At 37.3% G+C, this 20,000-nt stretch overlaps 3 protein-coding genes across 6 annotated transcripts in view; 1 reads left to right on the forward strand and 2 right to left on the reverse strand.

Moving 5' to 3' along the window:
* Positions 1-17,360, forward strand: part of LOC148719065 (beta-1,4-N-acetylgalactosaminyltransferase 3-like) — an 18,549-nt gene extending 1,189 nt beyond the window's left edge. The window contains exons 1-4 of the mRNA XM_088741168.1: positions 1-143; positions 1,039-1,558; positions 15,041-15,185; positions 16,717-17,360. The exon at positions 1-143 is cut by the window's left edge and continues 1,189 nt beyond it. Coding sequence (XP_088597294.1) covers positions 1-143; positions 1,039-1,558; positions 15,041-15,185; positions 16,717-16,865 — 957 coding nt within the window. The 3' untranslated portion in view covers positions 16,866-17,360. The remainder of the gene's footprint in view (positions 144-1,038; positions 1,559-15,040; positions 15,186-16,716) is intronic.
* On the reverse strand, positions 1,934-8,637 carry LOC148719066 (uncharacterized). 4 transcript variants are annotated; one of them, XM_088741162.1, is made up of 4 exons: positions 6,399-8,637; positions 4,978-5,019; positions 4,803-4,846; positions 1,934-3,936 (listed from the first exon to the last, which is right to left on the reverse strand). In XM_088741162.1, exons 1-2 carry the CDS (start codon positions 8,635-8,637, stop codon positions 5,009-5,011), a joined length of 2,250 nt encoding a protein of 749 aa, XP_088597288.1. In that variant the 3' UTR covers positions 1,934-3,936; positions 4,803-4,846; positions 4,978-5,008. The 4 variants fall into 4 exon arrangements, with proteins under 4 accessions (XP_088597288.1, XP_088597287.1, XP_088597286.1 ...); XM_088741161.1 differs by having other exon boundaries at positions 4,803-5,019; XM_088741160.1 differs by having other exon boundaries at positions 4,978-7,905.
* Positions 9,487-13,043, reverse strand: LOC148719067 (uncharacterized). The gene is made up of 2 exons (XM_088741508.1): positions 12,782-13,043; positions 9,487-10,905 (listed from the first exon to the last, which is right to left on the reverse strand). The coding sequence occupies exons 1-2, from the start codon at positions 13,041-13,043 to the stop codon at positions 9,494-9,496; spliced, it is 1,674 nt and encodes a 557-aa protein (XP_088597634.1). The 3' UTR covers positions 9,487-9,493.
* Positions 17,361-20,000: the final 2,640 nt, after the last annotated feature.

Here is a 20,000-nt window from a genome sequence, read left to right on the forward strand (position 1 = left end):
TTATCCAGTGTCTACCCTGCTGATGAAAGTAGTATGCTGAGTAAAGGAAATTCGTGGAGTCGGCCCAACAAAATTGCTGACGGGGACAAAATTCAAGCAGCCATGGAGGAGATGGTTATGTCGCTAGACCGTAAAACCTCAAAGTAAGTTGATCTAAAAGTGAAAAAATCGAAGGTATAACAAATGTCAAAAAAGTCAAGAATTATATCACTGGGGTGCTACGTAACGATAAAAGTCCATTAACAAAAAAGAAAAAAAACCGATGTGCAAATGGACACGATTCGAACGGAATGCAAATAAGAGACAGCGTTCCAAGCTAACTGCGACAGTTTGGTTGCCAAGGCGATCGAGAATTGAAAAATGTAAAAGTCGCAAATTTGACGACCTGAATCACATGGTGATTTCGGTCCAACGTAACAGTGAGATAAACATTTACATACGATGTCATAAAAAGTCTGTCAATTTCTTTGCTAAAACAAATACCTCTTTCTTCTCGTTTGGGTGTGATGTCGCACAAAGCTCATGTCATCTAAAACTGCAGATTTTTCTTTTCTCTGGCGAAAACTCTTCCTTTTTTTGTTTTTGGTGACCATTCTTTGACTCTAGATTGCCAAATGGCGATTTTGAAAGGCGCTGGGCTGAGAGCCCTGACAAAGGCCCAAAAACTGTGATCAGTCTGACTAGCTTTCTTCAAAGACAAAGTGAAAATGCAAAGTGCAAAGTGAAATGCAATTGCCGTCATTTTCTGCTATTGGTCATGTTTTTCGAACCATCATTATGGTACCCTATGCTTAAATGTTAGTAAATGATTTATTTTACTGGTTAACCATTCGGGCTGAGTTTAGAAGTAATGCTTTGGGACTAGAACTTATCACATCAAAGAGGTATGCGCACGTCCCTAATTGGCTTACTGCCTTGTTCCCTTCATCTTGGGAGAGGGAAAAACCCTGGCAACCAAGGTTTATTTAGAGATACATATTAAAACCAATGAAGGCCATTAACTTATTGAACTGATACCATTCTTTGATTTACCTGCAGAAAATATGTTCTAAAGAGAATTCACAAGGTTTTAAACATTCCAGATCCAGTTCACGGCGTTCTTTACTCCGTGGATCTTGAAATCGGTTTACAAGACGCCAATCAATCATTTCGTTTATCAGAGCATGTGTTTGGTAAGGATGCCAACCCCAACTTGTGTTTTCCTCGAGGTATGAGCTGGAACAACAAAGCAAAGGTGTACTTTATTCTTCCTGTCAAAGAACAAGGCAGATGGGTGTATCATTTTATTAACCAAATCACTATAGCCAGCTCTTTAACGGGCGACACGAGCTTCCATGTCATTGTCGTTGATTTTGAAAGCGAAGATATTGACATGACAAAGGCATTTAACACGACACTTCTTCGTAACAGACACACGATTGTTCCATTAAAAGGAAAGTTTTACAAGACAATGGCTCTGAACAAAGCTGTTGAGCATGTTCCAAGTATACACGACATTTTGTTTTTATTTGATCTTCATATCGACGTTCCCTTAGACATATTAGACAGCGCTCGTAAGGTGAGTTTCTGTTATGATTTGAGTAATGATTATTTATTCATTAATCTATATATTTATGTGGTATTTATTTGCGGAGATCCATGATCTCGCGGGCTTTCATGTAGATACCGATCGTAGTGCTATGAATTGGCACCAGTAAACCTTTATAGAAAATGACTACTTATAGATTGACGGTGTGCCATTTGATGCTATATTCTACGTAAAGTCCCTGCTTTTGGCAAAGTCGGTCGCACGGTTAAACAAAAGGCAGTTGCAAACTGCGCGTGGATGCTGGTGGTAAAGATTGAAGGCATTGAAAGAATTTATTTGAAAATCGTCGGGGCAGAAGCGCTATAGTTAATGAGCAGAAAAAGAAGAAACATAAGACTACCCAAGTAAATAGCAACATTTTTATTGATGAACTCAAATACAGGTCATTGCAATACTGATCGTTTTTAGTATTAACAACGGGTTTTTAGAAATTGATGTGAAAGTTCATATAAGTTGCTTAAAAGCAGTGTTCTCAACATTTACAAGATATAAAATATAAAGTTAAAAGTAACAAGTGAAAAAATGAAATTAGTTTACCTATACTGTAACAGGATATTTGAGAGGTAGTAATTAAGGGAAGTTATAACATGTGGTATTAAAAACAAAAACGAAGAGATGTTGCTGTTGAAATGGTAAGATTTTAACCTTGCCTTGGGTAACTTACTAAATAACACAACTGAACATTTCCTTAGTACTCATGTTCCCATAAGGGAGTTAAAAAAATTAACAAGAGAAATTGTATAACACAACTACAATATTTACGGAAGGTAGTGCTCTTGAACCATTTGTGTGGTTTTGTTGGTTTTAAAATTTTTATGCTTTCCCTGGAACATAATTTTGTTTAAGTCATGTAATTACTAACTGATTACGTTGTTTATAGTGTCATTAGCAAGTAAACTTCAATCTTTTTGTTTCGCAGAGCTTGAATAAGAGTTTAAGAAAAGGAGAGTTAATGTTCATACATCTTAATATCACTTAATTAGGGGAGGAACTTCGAAATCACTGAAGTTGTTGGTCTGGTATATTGCATGGTTTTTTCCTCTGCCTGTAACATAATTTTCTTCAAGCCTTATAATGGGATATCAGACGTCATCTGAAAGTCTTTTGTTATTAGGAAGCTACTTATAGCATTATTAAAGCAAGTAAACTTGTGCATTTTTTATCCGCCCTGGACTGAATGAAAATTTGAGCAAATAGATAACTCTTGTATTGCAAATACTTGGAAGGGCAGTTATGTTGCACTTGGTACAAGTTACAGTTTTCCTTAAATCTGTGATTCACTATTGGCTGTACATGTATTTTTAATCTTAATATCAATGCAAGGGGAGGAACTGTGAAATTACTTGAGTTGTTTTGTCTGCTATAATTTTCTTATTCCCTGCCTGCAACATGATTTTCTGTAAGTCTTCTAGTGGGATATCAGATAATGACATCTGGGAGTCAATTGTTATGAGGACGCTGCTTATGGCATCATTAAAGCAGGTAAATTTGAGAGTTTTTTTCTCCTGCATAGTTTGAATGACAATTTGAGCAACTAATTTTGTATTGCAAATGCTTGAAAGAGTAGTCATGTTGCAGTTGTTACAAGTTACAGTTTCACTTTCAAGTTGTGCTTCGTTGATGGTCATGTTACATACTATGCAAGAGGCAGTACGCTTGATCTGAACACCAATGCAGCGGCCTTCAATGGTGTTGTCTTTTATTTCTGGTGTGGTCAGATTGATGTTCTGTAAATCATCAATTTCTTGAGGGTCAGTGGCTTCACTAGTATTTAAATACATGACATCATCAAAAATGCCAAGTTTCAATTGTTTGAAGTGGTATGTTTTCCCAGCATGAATTTTATCAGTTATGCCTTCCCACAAGACCAGTTTTACCGAGTTAGTTTCATCAGCTATAAGGCAATCGCTTTTATATTTTGCCTTCTCACCATCTTTTATAATGACTTGTTTATTTTCCGCCTTCTTGAGGACTTTGGCCTTGACATCTACAGTTTCGTATAGATCTTTTCCTAGTGCTTGAGTAATTGTGCATAGCTGGTTGCTAAAGCTTTCGTTAAAAGAAAAATGACAGAGAAGCTGGAGAAATTTTTGCATGTTTTGCAATGGTAAATTCTTCTTCTCGTGTATGGAACCTTTTTGATGGTGTTTGTTTCACTCCAATAATCTTCACTGGTGATTTATTAAGGAATGCTTGGTTTAAATTCATGCGTTTTTGAGGTGAATAGCATACAGTACGTACTGCTTCCCCTTGCCCTGTTTGAATGCGGCAGTTGAAGTAGTTAGTAGTGGAATTTCTTGCTGTTTGAACCTCTGTTAACAAATGTACATATCCTTCTATGGATTCGTCTAGAAAAAAAAATAGAAGAACAATTTAGTAATTTTGTATTTGTGGCTCAGTCAATTCTATAGTTGCAGACAAGGTTTATATCTCTCCCCCCCCCCCCCCCCCGCCATTCTGTTGACTGCTTAGCATCCTACACTGTAGACTGGTAGGAACCTTAACACAAGACTAACTGAGAATAAACAAGCGACTAGAAATGGCGATGTAAACTATCACATTTATGAAGATCACTGACATATTAATCACAGAATCCTGAATGGGAGTCTGCTAAATGCTTAACATACAGTACTGACTAGTTTCAACAACTGACTTTGGAAAGCTGGTTCACTAACTTAGAACACAGACACATCTCTCAACAGATGTCAACAACTACCCACGTTACCAAGGACTCATTAATGACATAAACAAACTGATGAACAATAGATGGATCAAACAGACCAATGACTGTTGACAAACTACACACGTCTTACAGCCAATTGGATCATGGCTTAACTGGCCATAGACCACTTTCATGAATGGCTGGCGGTTTAATATTTATTTGTTTAAATTTTAGCCCTTCTGACCTCGTTCTCCGGTACAAAATTCAAAAGAATACATTATCTCGAGCAAGGCCAGAAGGGCTAATTTAAATTTAAACAAAAGAATTTTCATCCGGCAGCCATTTATGAAAGTGGTCTATGGATCAGACTTTACAACATCATCAACTGACAACTATTATTTACTTGACTCTAAAGATGACTTGCAAACAGGTTGCTGAAATGTCATTCACCAACATATTTTTAGAACTTCTTTCACGCGGATCACACTATACAAACTATTGATACTCCTGGGTTCAAACCATTTACTTTATAAAAAAAGCTTTTTTTTTTACCTGAGTCTTTACTTTTGCTACTCTTTGTTGTTGATGTACTTTTACTAAAAGAAAAGAAAAATGAGAGAGAATTAAATTTGTGGGTAAATGAATGTAATTGTGTTCATTAGCTTCAATGGCAACGGGTTAATGTATTAAGAGATTGCTAGGGTCTTATCAGGACACAAGAACTTACCTTGAGTTTGATGCCATGTTTGGAATGTCAGTTACAACTGTACTGTGAAATAAAAGTAACAGTATTTTGACCAATTTTCATATTTGCAGCAAAATGAAGTAGTTTGTAATGTGCTTGATATACATCATGTAGAGTCGTACAATGTAAATGTCCAAGTACAAGTATAGTTAATTTGTTTCTTCTCAGTTTAATGCCATTACCGTAAAGAAAGCTCATAGTCAATGAACATAATGAAGGTTCATGAGTAGTATGAGCATGTACCAGAATATTAGAAAATCAGGAAGATCTCTTTCTCTCTCTTCATGCAAAACAGTTTGATATTTAAACTGCCTCATTAAAGCAATCAACAAGTGCACAAACTGACTTGTGATCTGTAAAATATGTTTCAAGTACTTCTACCTTAATATTTGATATGGGTATGTTAGTATAAACATGATCTATGCAAGTCTTGTTATCTGTGGTGTAAGATGATACAAGCTGTTTATATCCATGATCTCTTACAAATAAGTTATACAGTGATGTTCTCTCTGCATTTTCTAGCCAGTCAATATTAAAGTCACCAATTAAAACATTGAGTTGCAAGGCCTGTGAAAATAAAACATTGGATAATGCAGAACGCATTTGCACTATGGGTACACTAGGTGAGCGATATATGCCAAATATGTGTATGTGTGGAGCAGTCATTAGTCTGATAGCAGTTATTTCAATCCCATGAGAATTACAGGAGTATGGATAACCAGGATAGTAATCAACGCGACTATAAACTGCTGTTCCTCCATATGGTCGGAGATTAGTAGTTGTTACTGTACCATCATTTCTAAACAAACTATAGTTATCAATAATATATGCACTCTCATCATCAGAGTGACAGAATCTTGTCTCTGTGAAAATATTTACATCAGTACTACTGTAGTTCAGGTCACTTTGCACATCTTCAATTTGTCTATGTAAAGACCTTGCATTTAAATAACAAACTTTTAATAGCACTTGATCAGCATTGTAAACAGGATTTATGCACAAATGTAATTTAGCTTCAGTTCTCAGCCTTTCCATTTCTTTCTGTACATCAGTATTTACAGCTATTTTGTCTTCACAAAGGTCTATTATGTGTAAGCCTTCTATTGTTGTTACTCTGCTTAAACCTACATAGTGAATATGAGGTATTGCTCTTGAATCAAAGTTGACAACTATTTTATCAACTGTATCACCTTGTGACCTGTGAATGGTTTTTGCAGCAGCAGGACGTAGTGGAAATTGTTTTCTTAAGACCTGTGCTGTTCTATTTCTACCCACTGCAAACTGTGATGTAACTGGTTTAATGGGTGTCCATGTAGGTTCAATGCCTTGCTTATAAAGATGTCTATTATCATGTCTTGTTTTCTCACCATCATCAGGGCAATCAAATTGTACCCAAATAATACCTGAAGGTTTGCCAGTTTCTTGTGTTTGAATAAGTTTGATTATGTTACCAGCACCATTTGTCAAGCCATCATCAGTTCTTACATTGAGGGAGATATCTGTTCTTTCACCAACAGCTAGGTGCAACACTGTATGCAATTGACTTGTTTTGTTTGGTTGATCAAGTGGAATCTGTTTCAGTATTTTTTCCCTAAGTTTCTGAGATTGAGCTCCAATAACAGTGTCATGTGCTTTGATTGAGAACTTAGGACCAGACATAGTATGGTGAACTCTGTCATTGAATTTATTTACTTTAACATTCTGTATGAATAAGTGAGGTACACTAAGATATGCAGTACTGTCAGAATCTATTAACCTTTCTTTAAGCTTCATGATATCTTGACAAGTGTGTTTACCTTCTCTTAATCTGTTAAGCAATTGAGCAAACATTTTACTTTCTCTTTGCAGCATAATTTCATGCAATTCAAACATTTTAAAATGTTGTTGCCAAAGGTTAGGTGCAAGAACACTATAGTCTGTGTCTAGGTCTTTAAATATGTAACCATCCATTACTGGCTGAAGTTGAAATAGGTCACCTACAGCAACAATACTTACAGCTCCAAAGGGCAACTGACTTCCTTTAATATCTTTCAGTCTGTTATTGATTTGAATATTAAACATACTGTTGCCAACCATGGATATCTCATCTACAAATATCAATTTGATATGACCTAGTTGACATCTCAGAGTATTGAGTCTGCTTGAGTCAGGACTTTTGTATGTTTTCAAAGAGTGAAATGCAGATATTCCAAGAGCAGTATGAATGGTATTGCCTTTGATATTATTAGCAGCTTTACCAGTAGGTGCTAGTAATAACACCTTCACCTGTGTAAAGTCAACACCAGCTCTCTGATTATAATATTTTAAGGCTGCCTGATACAAGGCCTTTGTTACAACTGATTTCCCAACTCCTGCTCCTCCACTGAGGAGGCAATAAAATGGCTCATCAGATGTTTTGATCAGATGCAATACATGGTAAAAAAATTCCTTTTGCTCTTTGTTCAACATTTGAACTATGTGTCTGTAGTCTTCATCCTGCATTTCATTTAGAACTAATGGTTCATGATTTAAATCTGCTGATGGAATGCCAATGTCATCAGAAAGATTGTATTTCTCATTTAAGTCAGGTTGTAAATCTTGATTACCTTCAGCCTCATCTTGGCATTCAACATTTTGAGTACTTGGTGCTATCAGGTCATACTGATGGTCCATGTCTTCCGTACTATTTGTGTGATTTTGTATTTCATTTAAGTCTTCATTACATACAACATATTCTTTCATGTTTTCATTTATTTTATGAGCAAATAGAGAAAAGTAATCTTGATAAGTTGAACAATTACCGATCAAATCAGTATTTTCATTTCTCCATGAAGTAAAAAGCATGATTAGTTCACGAAAGTATTTCTCTGGTTCAGTTTCTTTGTTGAAACATACACTTCTAATTATTCTAGTTATTTTCCTCCTTTCATTTTTCTTTGAAGATTTGCATTTAGAGTGGGTGTGATTATTATCATCATCATTAACTTCATTAAGAGCTACTTCTAAAAGAAGGCTATCAGAGTCAAGTTCTTTAGACTGCTTAAGGTATGGTTTTGTATCGCCATCATACCAGGCAGCCCAGTCTGCTAGAGTAAGGTGTTCAAGACTAGCTGGTCGCTTTGTGTATCTTTTGATCAAATGACCAGAATAAATATCTTCAGAGTCATCAACCATATCTTTAATATCACTAAGTGGCTTCAAAAGGTTTACTCTCTCACTGGGAGGTGAGGTGTTTATAAATACAACCTGTCGAGATGCTTTACGCATTGGAAGCTGTAAAACAATGTATACAGCTTCTTGTGCACTTATTTCAACATTATTTAAAAACTTGCTTCCGATATCTCTCACTTGCTGTTTAATGTTGGAATTACCCTTTTTTGCTTCATTACAAGCCTGTCGTAACAGTTCACTCAGACCTTTCTGAGCCTTTGAAATATAATTTGCTATGTATACAGCACATGCATATACATCTAGTACAAACTGAATATCCGTATTAGCTCTCCATGCACTAAGACAAGCAGGATTGTAATTATTTATCCTTAATTCGTTAGGGTTTCTTTTGAGAAATACAGTTGGTGTCTTAATTGATGATCTGATGGCTAACATATAATCACTTTCAGTAATATTTAAGAGCACAAGTAAGTTGTCAAAAGTGATATCCATCCCTTCTTTAAGGTCATTCAAATATTTTTTTAATGCTTTTCCATGATTCCTTATGTGATTTTATTTCACTCATTAGTATTTCATTCTCAAAAAGTGGATACAGAATGATTGTTTCCCTCATAGGAGGCTGAGGATAATTGAACCTACATTCATTTTTAGATTTCTTACGACATGTATGAGAATGTTTATGAATTTGTCTGGTAACTAGTTCCAATAACTCAGGATTGTCTGCTGCCTTCTCACAAGTTATTATTTTATCAGTAAATGAGGTCACTATGCTATCACTATCTTCACCAAATGCAGGTGCATTTTCTATCCATATCATCATGTGAATGTGAGGTGAACCTCTTTGCTGATATTCAACTCTATAAAACCAGTCAGATATTTTTCCTAATGGTTCAGCATTGCTTAGCAGAAAATGTCTTAAGAAATTATTCACCTGATAGTCAAAATGTCTAGCACATGTGACTGGATCACTTTGGATCAATCTACACTTTTCCTCCCAGTTTAAATTTCCCAGTTCATCATTGCTATACTGCTTGTGATCAACCAGTTGACCAAGAATTCTAAGAAGGTGAATCCATTGTGTTTCTGCTGATGAGAAACTACAAAACAAAGTAGCTGTGCTCAGTTGTCTTATCATAGCAAATAGATCTCTCTTAGCTTTTTCAAAATATGGTGGGCTTCCTCGTAAAGCTCTCAGAAATTTGTATCCCTCATCATGATGTACTAGTTTTTCTAATCCTCCATCATTTTTTAAATCGCCAGCTTTTAGAGACCTATTATTTCTGTGGCATTTTCTTAAAGCAACTTGTGATTTTCCTAACAGAATTTTCATCTGCAACTTTTTCGCTTTCTAAAAAATGTTTTCAACATTTTTTGCAGCTCTACGGTCTGACCTTCTCAATTCTGATTTACAGATGTCACTGTAAAGAACTTTAACTAACCGATCTTTGTAACCAGGTCTTTTCTGTCCAAGAAATATTCCTGGATATGCCAATTCTTCAGAATATTCATCCCTGAATACACTCAGTGGCATATTACCCTCTGATGGTGCGAGATTAAGAATGCACTGCCGCTCATTATGACCTGCAAAATCTGGTGGTGTTAGCAAAGTATCAGCCACACCAGCACAAATGTCTGCTTTATCTTGACTCCATTCATCTTCATCATTTTGTGACGTTTCTTCATTGATTTGCCTATTATCAGTTAAGACTACATCCTCATCATCAGTGGTTTCAATGTCTCCAGTTAATGCTTCATTATAGTTATGTAACCAGTTTTCATTCAGTGCAATACCTTCCTCTTGATATAGATCACTGTTGTGCAAAAGCCAAATTGCAGCATTGATAACTTTATTTGGTCTAACAGTTAATGATAATGCACTACTTTTGTATTGTAGCCTACGTTTCAAATTGACTTTAATTGTTGCAGTTTCATGTGGTAAGCATGGCAACATACTAACAGTGGTGTTCACATCTGCTGGAACATTAACAATATTACCATGTATCTTAAGTTGCCTTCCTCGTGGTGCCTGCATGAGTTTTTGAAAAGCAATTCTGGGTGCAAGTAGTCTACACTCTAGTTCATTTAGATCAAAGAATGCTGGTTTATGTGGAAATTGCATTCCATTAACTATAGCACATGGTGGAACTTTGTTTTTACACAAATACTTGAAACATGTTTGACAAACCCATTCAGTATTGTTGACACTTGTCTTACCTGTAAGGTATTTATGAATATCAGGATTCTTTTGTCTTAGATTACTAGTCTGAAGTACACTATGTTTGTAGAACATTTGATCACAGCAAGTACAAATATACAGTGGCCCTTGAGAGACAATGTCACGAAACTTTGAAATAAAAAACTCAATACTTTTTTTCCTTGTTCTATAACTCTTCATGTATTGATTATTTTTTTCTCTTTCCTCCTTAGAAATGCCTTTTTCTGCTTTTCTCTTCTTTTTATATTCTTTCATGTAGTCACTGTCTTTTCTTTTACGGTTATGATTTATGCCAAAGTCACAAGATGCAAGATTTACATGAGACTTCTCAGTTCCAGTTTCAGTTGAATTTACTCCAAATCCAGCTGGTAAAGTTGACACATAATGCAGTTCACCAATGTGACCTACATATATAGACCTTATACTTCCAACCTCAGTATTCACAGATTCAACCAGGGTCAAATCTGAAAAATTTGCATTAGATTCAACAATATAAATTCTTAAGTTCAGTGAATCTGCAACAGCTTGTATAACAATGTTATCAGCTCATGTTCCTTGAATAGAGATACAAGATAAATAACTTAACCATGATCCATCCAAATTGCTTTCTATAAATCGCTCAGGATTATTTCTCAAATACTGGACAGCCAATGCTCTAATTTCTAGGTGATGGTTGGAGTCGCCATATAACTGGTGTGATACTGACTTAAAAAAGCAGTCGCCTCCTCCACCAACATCAAGTGGTCTTAATCCATGTCTAAGTAGCCTGTAGTTTAAGAGCAAATCACCTGTAGTATTGGATACTAATGCCAATGAACCAGTTTTGCCTTTTGCAACAGGACCTGGATTTAATTCAACATCTCCAGAGAGTAAAAGATTTCTTTTTGATGCATTAAATGCAAATGAACAAGTGGCACACTTAGCTCGTAAAAGATAATTACTAAAGAAACTTGTTTGCCTTTTAGTATGTCTGATTTTCCACAATTTATAATTACAAGCAATGTTGTGTAAAACAGATGAAGCAGGAACTGATTTTTTGAGCAAATTCTTCACTTTTGATCTCAATTTTCGAAATTTCAATGACTGGATAACTTTTCGCAGTGATATTCTAGATGGTTCTCTATCTTGAGATCTGTATGGTTTTACTGGAGTTTGACTAATGGTCGTGGGTCGTGGGTCGTGGGTACAAGTCGTGGGTCGTGAATGTGGGTGTGGGTGTGGGTAAAAGTCGTGGGTATGGTTAATACTTAATAATAAAAATAATCATTTAAAATATTAAATATAATAATACATAAATTTTATACAACCCTGTCATTCATTAATTTAACTGTTCTTTCTTCTAGTTATTTTATTTTGTTTATTCAATTTACCCTACTTTACGTCTATTTTTATCTGTTATCTCACTGTCAATGAAATTAGTTTCAGTTTCGCGACGGGAAGAAAGATATATCTTGTAATTACATTAAATTAGTTTCACAACATGATAATTCCGGATCTGTCACCAGCGCGATCGCCGACGAGCGTCCATTGGTCGGCTACTCTGGGATTTGATTTTTCCCTTTTTCTGCTTTTTAGGGTTGTTGTCAAGGGAAATCCACAGGACATTCTTTTGTTCTCTTGTGGTTTTCAAGCCCCAGACAATAAAACTTTCCCAAGGTAATTTACTTAGGGAAAAATCGGTCACACTTGCAAATTTGAGTTTCCCTAGGACAAAACCCTGTAGTGTGACAACAGCTGATATTGCGTTTACGATCCTCCACTGTCGAGTTACCAGTCTGGCAGAGGTTGTGTGTGCCTTTTGAGTCAGTCGACTAATGTGCACAATCAGTTTTTCTTTGTGTATACAGTGTGTAATTACCAGATTTATCTATCATTCTTTTGTCATTGATGTTGTCAGACGAGATCTCGGAATTTCTGTTCCTTGGCCCCTGACTTTAGCCGCAAATATATATAGAATTCACGAGCGCTGTCGCAATTTTAACGTTATAGTACTTCTACTATATGAAATCATTTTTGGTACAATCGTACAAAGCAGCTCAGGTGTCTCGTTAACACAGACCTCGAAAATGCAGAACGCAGACCGCACAGCTCGAAAAACGCGTACACAGTGTGTAATTACAAGATTTATCTCTAGACGTAAAGTAGGGTAAATTGAATAAACAAAATAAAATAACTAGAAGAAAGAACAGTTAAATTAATGAATGACAGGGTTGTATAAAATTTATGTATTATTATATTTAACATTTTAAATGGTTACTTTTATTATTAAGTATTAACCACACCCACGACTTTTACCCACACCCACACCCACACCCACGACCCACGACTTGTACCCACGACCCACGACCATTAGTCAAACTCGTTTTACTGCTAGCCGCCTGAACGGTGTACGTGATCTAAATTGCAGATCGTTTTTCATACCTTTGAGTTCCTTATCACTGATTATTGGTACTTTTGTAACAGAATCAATAGCTGAATTGTATTTTACAGAACCTGGCACAGCTTTCAGGAATACTCTAACAAGGGTGCATTTCGCAACCACATTGCTTCGAACAAAATGTGTCGGTTTGATTTCTTCACGGTCAAAAGACTTATCCACACTATCGTTTCTGTCAAATATTTTGTCATAAGCAACATTGCATGAAGTCTCATCAGTGTGCGTTGTCTCCCAAAGGAGGTTCATTGTCTCCCAAAGGAGGTTCATTGTCTCCCAAAGGAGGTTCATTGTCTCCCAAAGGAGGTTCATTGTCTCCCGAAGGAGGTTCATTGTCTCACAGAGGAGTTTCTTTGCGTCCCAAAAGATCGGGACGATCCTCAAATCGGAGCTAGTGCAGACAACTCCTGTTAAGCGCTTTTCTACGGAAACGCGGCTAACCTTTTGACAGATATAATGTCCAGCACATCGTCCACGATTACTTCTAAACAAAAACGATGAATGAAAATCAATTGTGCTCAAACTAAAAGAATAGTGGATCGCCAAAGTTTTGACAATGTTCGAATTCGTTACTCGATAACTGTTGTCAAACAAACAGGTCTGTCCATTCACTAAATCTCTTTCAAAAACATCTCGAATGGTGCGGAAAGTGTCGAACAGTTCTTTACAAACATACGAGTTACGTGGGTAAGCAAATCTCCGTCGCACGGTCCAGAGCAACTGAGCTACTAGTATATGTCCGTGTTAAAACACACAAAGATTTTCTGGCACCAATCAGATGGCAGAACGACTGCGACCGTTTGGAACTAGTCTTGTAAGACAATGTCCCCAGAAGCCCTTCATGTCGTAACTTGAAATCGACCCACAGCTCCTGGGTCTCCGAGGATGGTGTAAGAAGTGATAACGATATTTGGTAAGCAAAAATGTTTTCTCTCTATTTTACCCACTCAATCAGGCGCAGCTTTCGAGGAATACGTAACTCGTATGTTTGTAAAGAACTGTTCGACACTTTCCGCACCATTCGAGATGTTTTTGAAAGAGATTTAGTGAATGGACAGACCTGTTTGTTTGACAACAGTTATCGAAACGCGGCTAATCTTTTGACAGATATAATGTCCAGCACATCGTCCACGATTACTTCTAAACAAAAACGATGAATGAAAATCAATTGTGCGACGGAGATTTGCTTGAGATGAAAATTTTCAGTCTCAGCACACAATGTAAGAGAAATCGATCAGATAGTCCGCGAAAATCTTACCGGAAATTATACTGAATACTTTCGCAGGTATCACTAGTACTAGAGAACGTGTTTTAAAGTTTGCGAGGTTTGTATACAACACGATGGTTGCAGTCATTGATATGTCGCTTTAGACGTTAAACGAGATTTAAGCTTAAATCTTTCTAGATTTTTTGCATAATTTACGTATTCCTCGAAAGCTGCGCCTGATTGAGTGGGTAAAATAGAGAGAAAACATTTTTGCTTACCAAATATCGTTATCACTTCTTACACCATCCTCGGAGACCCAGGGTCGATTTCAAGTTACGACATGAAGGGCTTCTGGGGACATTGTCTTACAATGTCCCCAGGGGCTCTTCATGTCCTAACTTGAAATCGACCCACAGCCCCTGGGTCTCCGAGGATGTTCTTACACCCGCTACGCCGCTTGTTCTGCTCGTCATAAATAATCGTGGCTTACTTGTCATTTCGGGCGCCATCGGTACAACAGCCAAAAAAAATTCCGAGCGTTTGCAGACATTTATCGCCAACCATATTTGGAAGATCGGACATATCCGTATCCTAGTCGTTGGCGATCATTGAGACCCGTCCAAAGTCGTGGAAAAGACGGACTACCGAGAACTACTCGAGGTCCATCAGAATGTTACTGAGTTAAATCGACTGCAATTCTCATGATCTTATTGGCTACCGAAGTTTCTTTTGTTACCTTACACATGCGATGGCATAAAGGATGCTGTTCTAACAGCATCCACAAAAAAAGATTTGTTAGAGCGTCGCACGGAACCCTGGGAGTTCGTGGGCCTCGCACCTAGAGTTCCGCTTAATTAGCTCGCTATCATTCTTTTTTTTTTACTGACTTTTTTGACACGAGCTACGGACTGCTAGAAGTTTATCTGATGCGAGCGCGCCTCACTGATCTTTCTACACTGATTTATTTTAATTTAATCATAATTTTTTCATACTGTCCTCATTTTTAGCATAAAATCTTATTTTTTTTTTTGTTATGCAGAACACAATAGAAGGACGTCTTGTTTACGCTCCCATAGTTGGCCGGCTGCATTGTGGCAGTACTCACGTGGATCATAAAGGTTACTGGGAAATGAATGGATTCGGTTTAATGAGCATTTATAAATCAGACTGGGTACGGTTCAAAGGTAAACAACATCAATTTTCTGTTGAAGGCTCATATCTAAAAAAAAATATTTATTTTAATTTCATCGATTCCTTTATCTTGACATGCAATATGCACATATTTCCTTCATCAATCACTCAGTGATATGGTGATATATTTTATTGAGGCAGTTACCATTTCATATCAGAGAAATTCTACGAAAATTAAAAGCAATTATCTTGAACATAGCTATAAAAAAAATCGAAATTCATCAATCTCCGCATGGTTACGTTTGAAATTGTGAACACTCTTAGTTGATGGAAGATGTGTTTCTTGTTATTAATAATTGGAATTTTAAATTCCTGACAATTTTCAATGTCTCCTGGCCATACCGCATCAAACACACTACCACAAAAATTCTTTCTCTTTGGCCATCGTAGCTTGATAAGAAATAGCACACAAACTGCAGTTACAAACATGACAGTAAAACGCATGCTGGAAAATAAGATTAGTAAACTCTACTTGACGTTTCGTATGTTTCGACATACATATTCACAAGTGACAATTAAAAATACACGTGGCGACTAAGTTTGAATTTAAGATAAGTAACTAATTAACCTGACAATGAACAAAAGAAAAAATTTGCATATACAAAGATGCAAACTAATACAGATAAAGCTTATCGCTGCTGACATTATCGTTTAGAGTAGGTTTAAGTTCTTGAATTAATAGAGTCTCCTTTATCTTGGAATGAGTATCAGAACGACCTTTTGTTAATATCTTAAAGTGGTCCCATTTCATGTTCTGACCAGATATTCCCAAATGTCAACCTTTCCCAAATGTCAAAGGTTGTTTATAAGGCTAGTTGTTGGGACTGCCCGGATTTTTACACTGGAAAAACAAAACGTAGATTGCAAGTGCCTGTCATACATCTGCTATCGTGGACCACGTCACGTCAACTGGTCACAACATGAAATGGGACCACTTTAAGATATTAACAAAAGGTCTTCCCAACAACTAGCCTTATATACAACCTTTGACATTTGGGAACGGTTGACATTTGAGAATATCTGGTCACAACATGAGAGCTTAAACATACTCTAAACGATAATGTCAGCAGCGATAAGCTTTATCTGTATTAGTTTGCACCTTTGTATATGCAAATTTTTTTATTTGGTTCATTGTTATGTTAATTTGTTACTTATCTTAAATTCAAACTTAGTCGCCACGTGTATTTTTAACTGTCACTTGTGAAGATGTATGTCGAAACATACGAAACGTCAAGTGAAGTTTACTAATCTTATTTTCCAACATGCGTTTTACTGTCATGTTGGTAAAAAAAAAAATAAACACAGAGGGAAGAAAAGGTCGGAAGGTAAACACACACAAAAAAGCCTCCCCTCCCCCTCCCGCCTCCCCCTCCCCCCTCCCCTCCCCCTCCCGCCTCCCCCTCCCCCCTCCCCTCCCCCTCCTCCTCCTGCCTCTCCCTCCCCCCTCCCCCTCCCGCCTCCCCCTCCCCCCTCCTCCTAGTTCAAAGTGTGGATCTGCCACTGAGTCTTGTATATTATCTTTAGGAATGAACACTGAGGACTACAAATACAAATGGGGCGGAGAGGACTGGGACCTAGTAGACCGTGTTATTAATGCTGAGTTAAAAGTTGTTCGAATAAAGCATCCGGGCCTATATCATCATTATCATACGAAACAAAAGTCTTGGAACTAACGACTCCAACACAGAAAATTCCCCTTACTCCTGTTGAGGACTAACAGATTGTTGACGATCAAAGTTCCGTTACTCCGCGAACTTTCCTGCGAAAAAAAGTCGTGAAGACCTTTTTCTTTTGTTCCGCAACTAGGAGGAGCACCGGTGGTTTCTCCAGCTGGTTGATTTGCATGTGTTTGTTAATTCTATAATATCTTGAACAATATTTCAGAATCTGAAGGGAGATATCTGGAATGTTTATGTTTTATTTGGAACATTTTCGGGCTAACAAACACAGAACTAAAGTTATTATCTCATAACATGACTTGGTTTTGATCTCGTCTTTGCCATGAGATAAAATAAATTTAAAGGTACCTGCACTAAATATGTTTCAAAATTTTTAGTGCGATGTCACCGCGATAATGTGAACTAAACGCATGAACTACTTTTCCAGTGCATATTAGGAGAGGGTTAGTTTTGCTTGCCAATCAGCAATAAACAAAAACGATTCAGTCACATGTCGATGACACAATCGTTTTCATAACCTCGTTCCCAAGGTCTATCTCCAGGAAGCGAGAAGAAGAAAGATCCGTTCCATCCGATATCAATAATCGTTGCAAGCAGCGATAGCAATGACTAAAAATCCAAACGACATTACGGCTATGCCAAATGGTAAGGCATACGGTTTGTCACTAAACTGATAAAGAGAACGATTATTGAGACCAACCTTTTCGTAACCGGGAGTCAGGTAATACCCTGTGAGGCAAATGCCTCCCAAAAAAAAAGCAAACGAGCCCAAACAGAACACATGGTGTCACACGTTGCTTCATTTGTTCATTGTCGGGCATCTTGACCTCGAAATCTGTTGAGGAGAAAGGCTTCCCGTCATTCCTGCTATACGATAGTCATTATTGTTAACAACTAATCTCAGAGAGTTCATACGAGCACTATGGATCTTGGAAAGTTCTACCCAAGAGAGAAACATTTCTAAAACCGTTGGATTCCGCGCACCAACGGAATCCGCAGGTTTGAGGTTCGACTCCACCTGAGAACTCCGAATTTATTCTTTACCTCACGCTTGTGACAAAACAAAATACGTCACTTTCTCTATTTCTTTACTGCACTCAAATCTGTCTCTTTTATAATTCTGTTCACAGACAAACACCTCATTTGAGCACAAAGTGCGCTGGTTCTGTATGAGTAAGTAAGCTTCAGATTTCCCGCCGTCAATGGCATTTTTAGTTGTTTACACCTGGATCCTTGCTTCTCGTTAAAGTAAGTCGTCGTTTATTCGATCGGCCAGATTTGATACAGAGTGAGAAAGGACGGTGAGGTGAGAGATCAAAGATAGGGCAAGAATTTCTGTTGCCCCACCCCCTCACCTCACCTTCCTTTCGACTGTCACCAACCCCCTGGTACAAATTTCTTTAACTTCTCAGTCTTTCGCTGCTGTAAAAATCAAAGATGGCAGCTATAATTTTCACCAAGAAAATACTGAGCACTAGCTCGATAAAAGAAAAACGCCTGCATCGACAAGGAAAAAAAAAAAAAAACCTCATCTTGAACTAACCAGTGTGCTGGTATTACAAATCAACAATTAGAGTCAGGAACTGTTTCGTTGCAGTTTCTCCCTCTCTGTTCAAAGTTCCAGGCTGGAAAAAAAAGAATGAATGAATAAATCACCGAATAAATTCACGAAGAATAAAAGTACAATAATTCCCTTTCAATGTTCTTCCGAATTCTTGCCCCTGTGGGTAGGACGCAACTAACATTGAGTAACGGTTGATGAGTTGAGAATATATGGGAGATCTTTCTTAGCTTATCGCAAGAGGGAATTACGGACTAGAAATGCCTCTGTTGGAGAAACCACAGAGCTGTTCTAAAGTCTGAGTGACTATGTTAATTTATATATATATATATATATATATATATCTTTGAGAGGGAATAGTTATCGGTGTTACAGCCCCCATGAATCGAGATGCTAGAATTCGTAAAATGTTATCAGCTGAGGGGTGGGGAAGGCCAATACTCCATGTTGTTATTACTCAGAATCTTTTTTTCCTTCTTTGAAATATTTAACGTCAAATCCGGTTTGGAAGCATAATAAATTACGAACTAAAAAACCCTCCGCTGTGAGAAAGAATGAAGTTATTGATCTCAGCGGAAGCATAATCCTCAGTATTACGCTATTCTAAAAGTGTGCTCTCTTAGAGACGAATTTCCTGTCTGCTGCAAAAAACTTTTTAATAAAGAGTTTAAAGACTAAATTGACTAAGAAATACTTCGAGTCAAAATTGAGCTAACAAGCCAACTGGGAGCAGTTGGCTTGTTAGCTCAATTGGTAGAGCGCTGCACTAGTATCGCAGAGGTCAGTGGTTCGAATCCCGTACAGGCCTGAAATTTTTTTCAGGTCTGATTTTCACTATTGCTCAAATAGTGCTTCACTGCGAAGGATCGTGCTCATATACATAAATCTATAGATTTGTTGTTAGAAGCGAAATGTATACGAATTTCTTACTTAAATTGAAGATACCGCTATTTACTTCAGTTGAGACTCCGCAGTCAGAAAATGTCGTGGCACATTCTTAAAACTTCACGAAAGCCATAGGTTTAGACGAGAGGACGATGTTATAGTGCGGCTTGTAAACAAATATGACTCGGTCCAGATCGAACTTTTGCTTTGTATAAATCAGTTTCGCTGTAATATCTCAATAGTGTACTTTGCAACGATGGCTTGAAACACTGAGTTAGAGCTGTCCTCAGTTTTCGAGTTTGAGTTGAAATGACTCCCGAAATATTCAGATGAGACGAGGAACTCACCTTCTTCAGACTTCTTCGGAGTGTCGACTTTCTCGTTAAAGACTCAAAATGAAAGGCGGAAGAAGTGCATTAAGTCTCCTATTAACAATTACACCTAATATCAACTTAAAGCCAGAGGGGGATAAAGGGGGTAGGGGAGAGCGGGAGGTAGGGTAGAGGGGGGAGGTAGGGGGGTTGCAATGAGAAAGTGACTTATTTTAACCCTTTAACTTTGTGAGCTGGTCAAAATGAATATTCTCCTCGCGATTTTGATACAACATCCTGCAAGGAGATAACGAGGAGAGACGAGGTTATCAGATTGAAGTTTTTATCTTTTGTTTCGTTTACAAGGCAGGG

The sequence above is a fragment of the Stylophora pistillata genome, chromosome 12, assembly GCF_964205215.1.
Source record: "Stylophora pistillata chromosome 12, jaStyPist1.2, whole genome shotgun sequence".
In the NCBI taxonomy this organism is placed as follows: domain Eukaryota; kingdom Metazoa; phylum Cnidaria; class Anthozoa; order Scleractinia; family Pocilloporidae; genus Stylophora; species Stylophora pistillata.

Excerpts from the sequence above, each read along its gene's own strand:
- LOC148719066 (XM_088741160.1), bottom strand. The coding sequence starts at position 7,818 with ATGCTTTTTACTTCATGGAGAAATGAAAATACTGATTTGATCGGTAAT.
- LOC148719067 (XM_088741508.1), bottom strand. The coding sequence starts at position 13,043 with ATGAACCTCCTTTGGGAGACAACGCACACTGATGAGACTTCATGCAAT. Across the intron at positions 10,906-12,781 it reads CAGTGATAAGGAACTCAAAG|CTGATAACATTGTTATACAA; the intron begins GTATGAAAAACG and ends AAGGAACATGAG.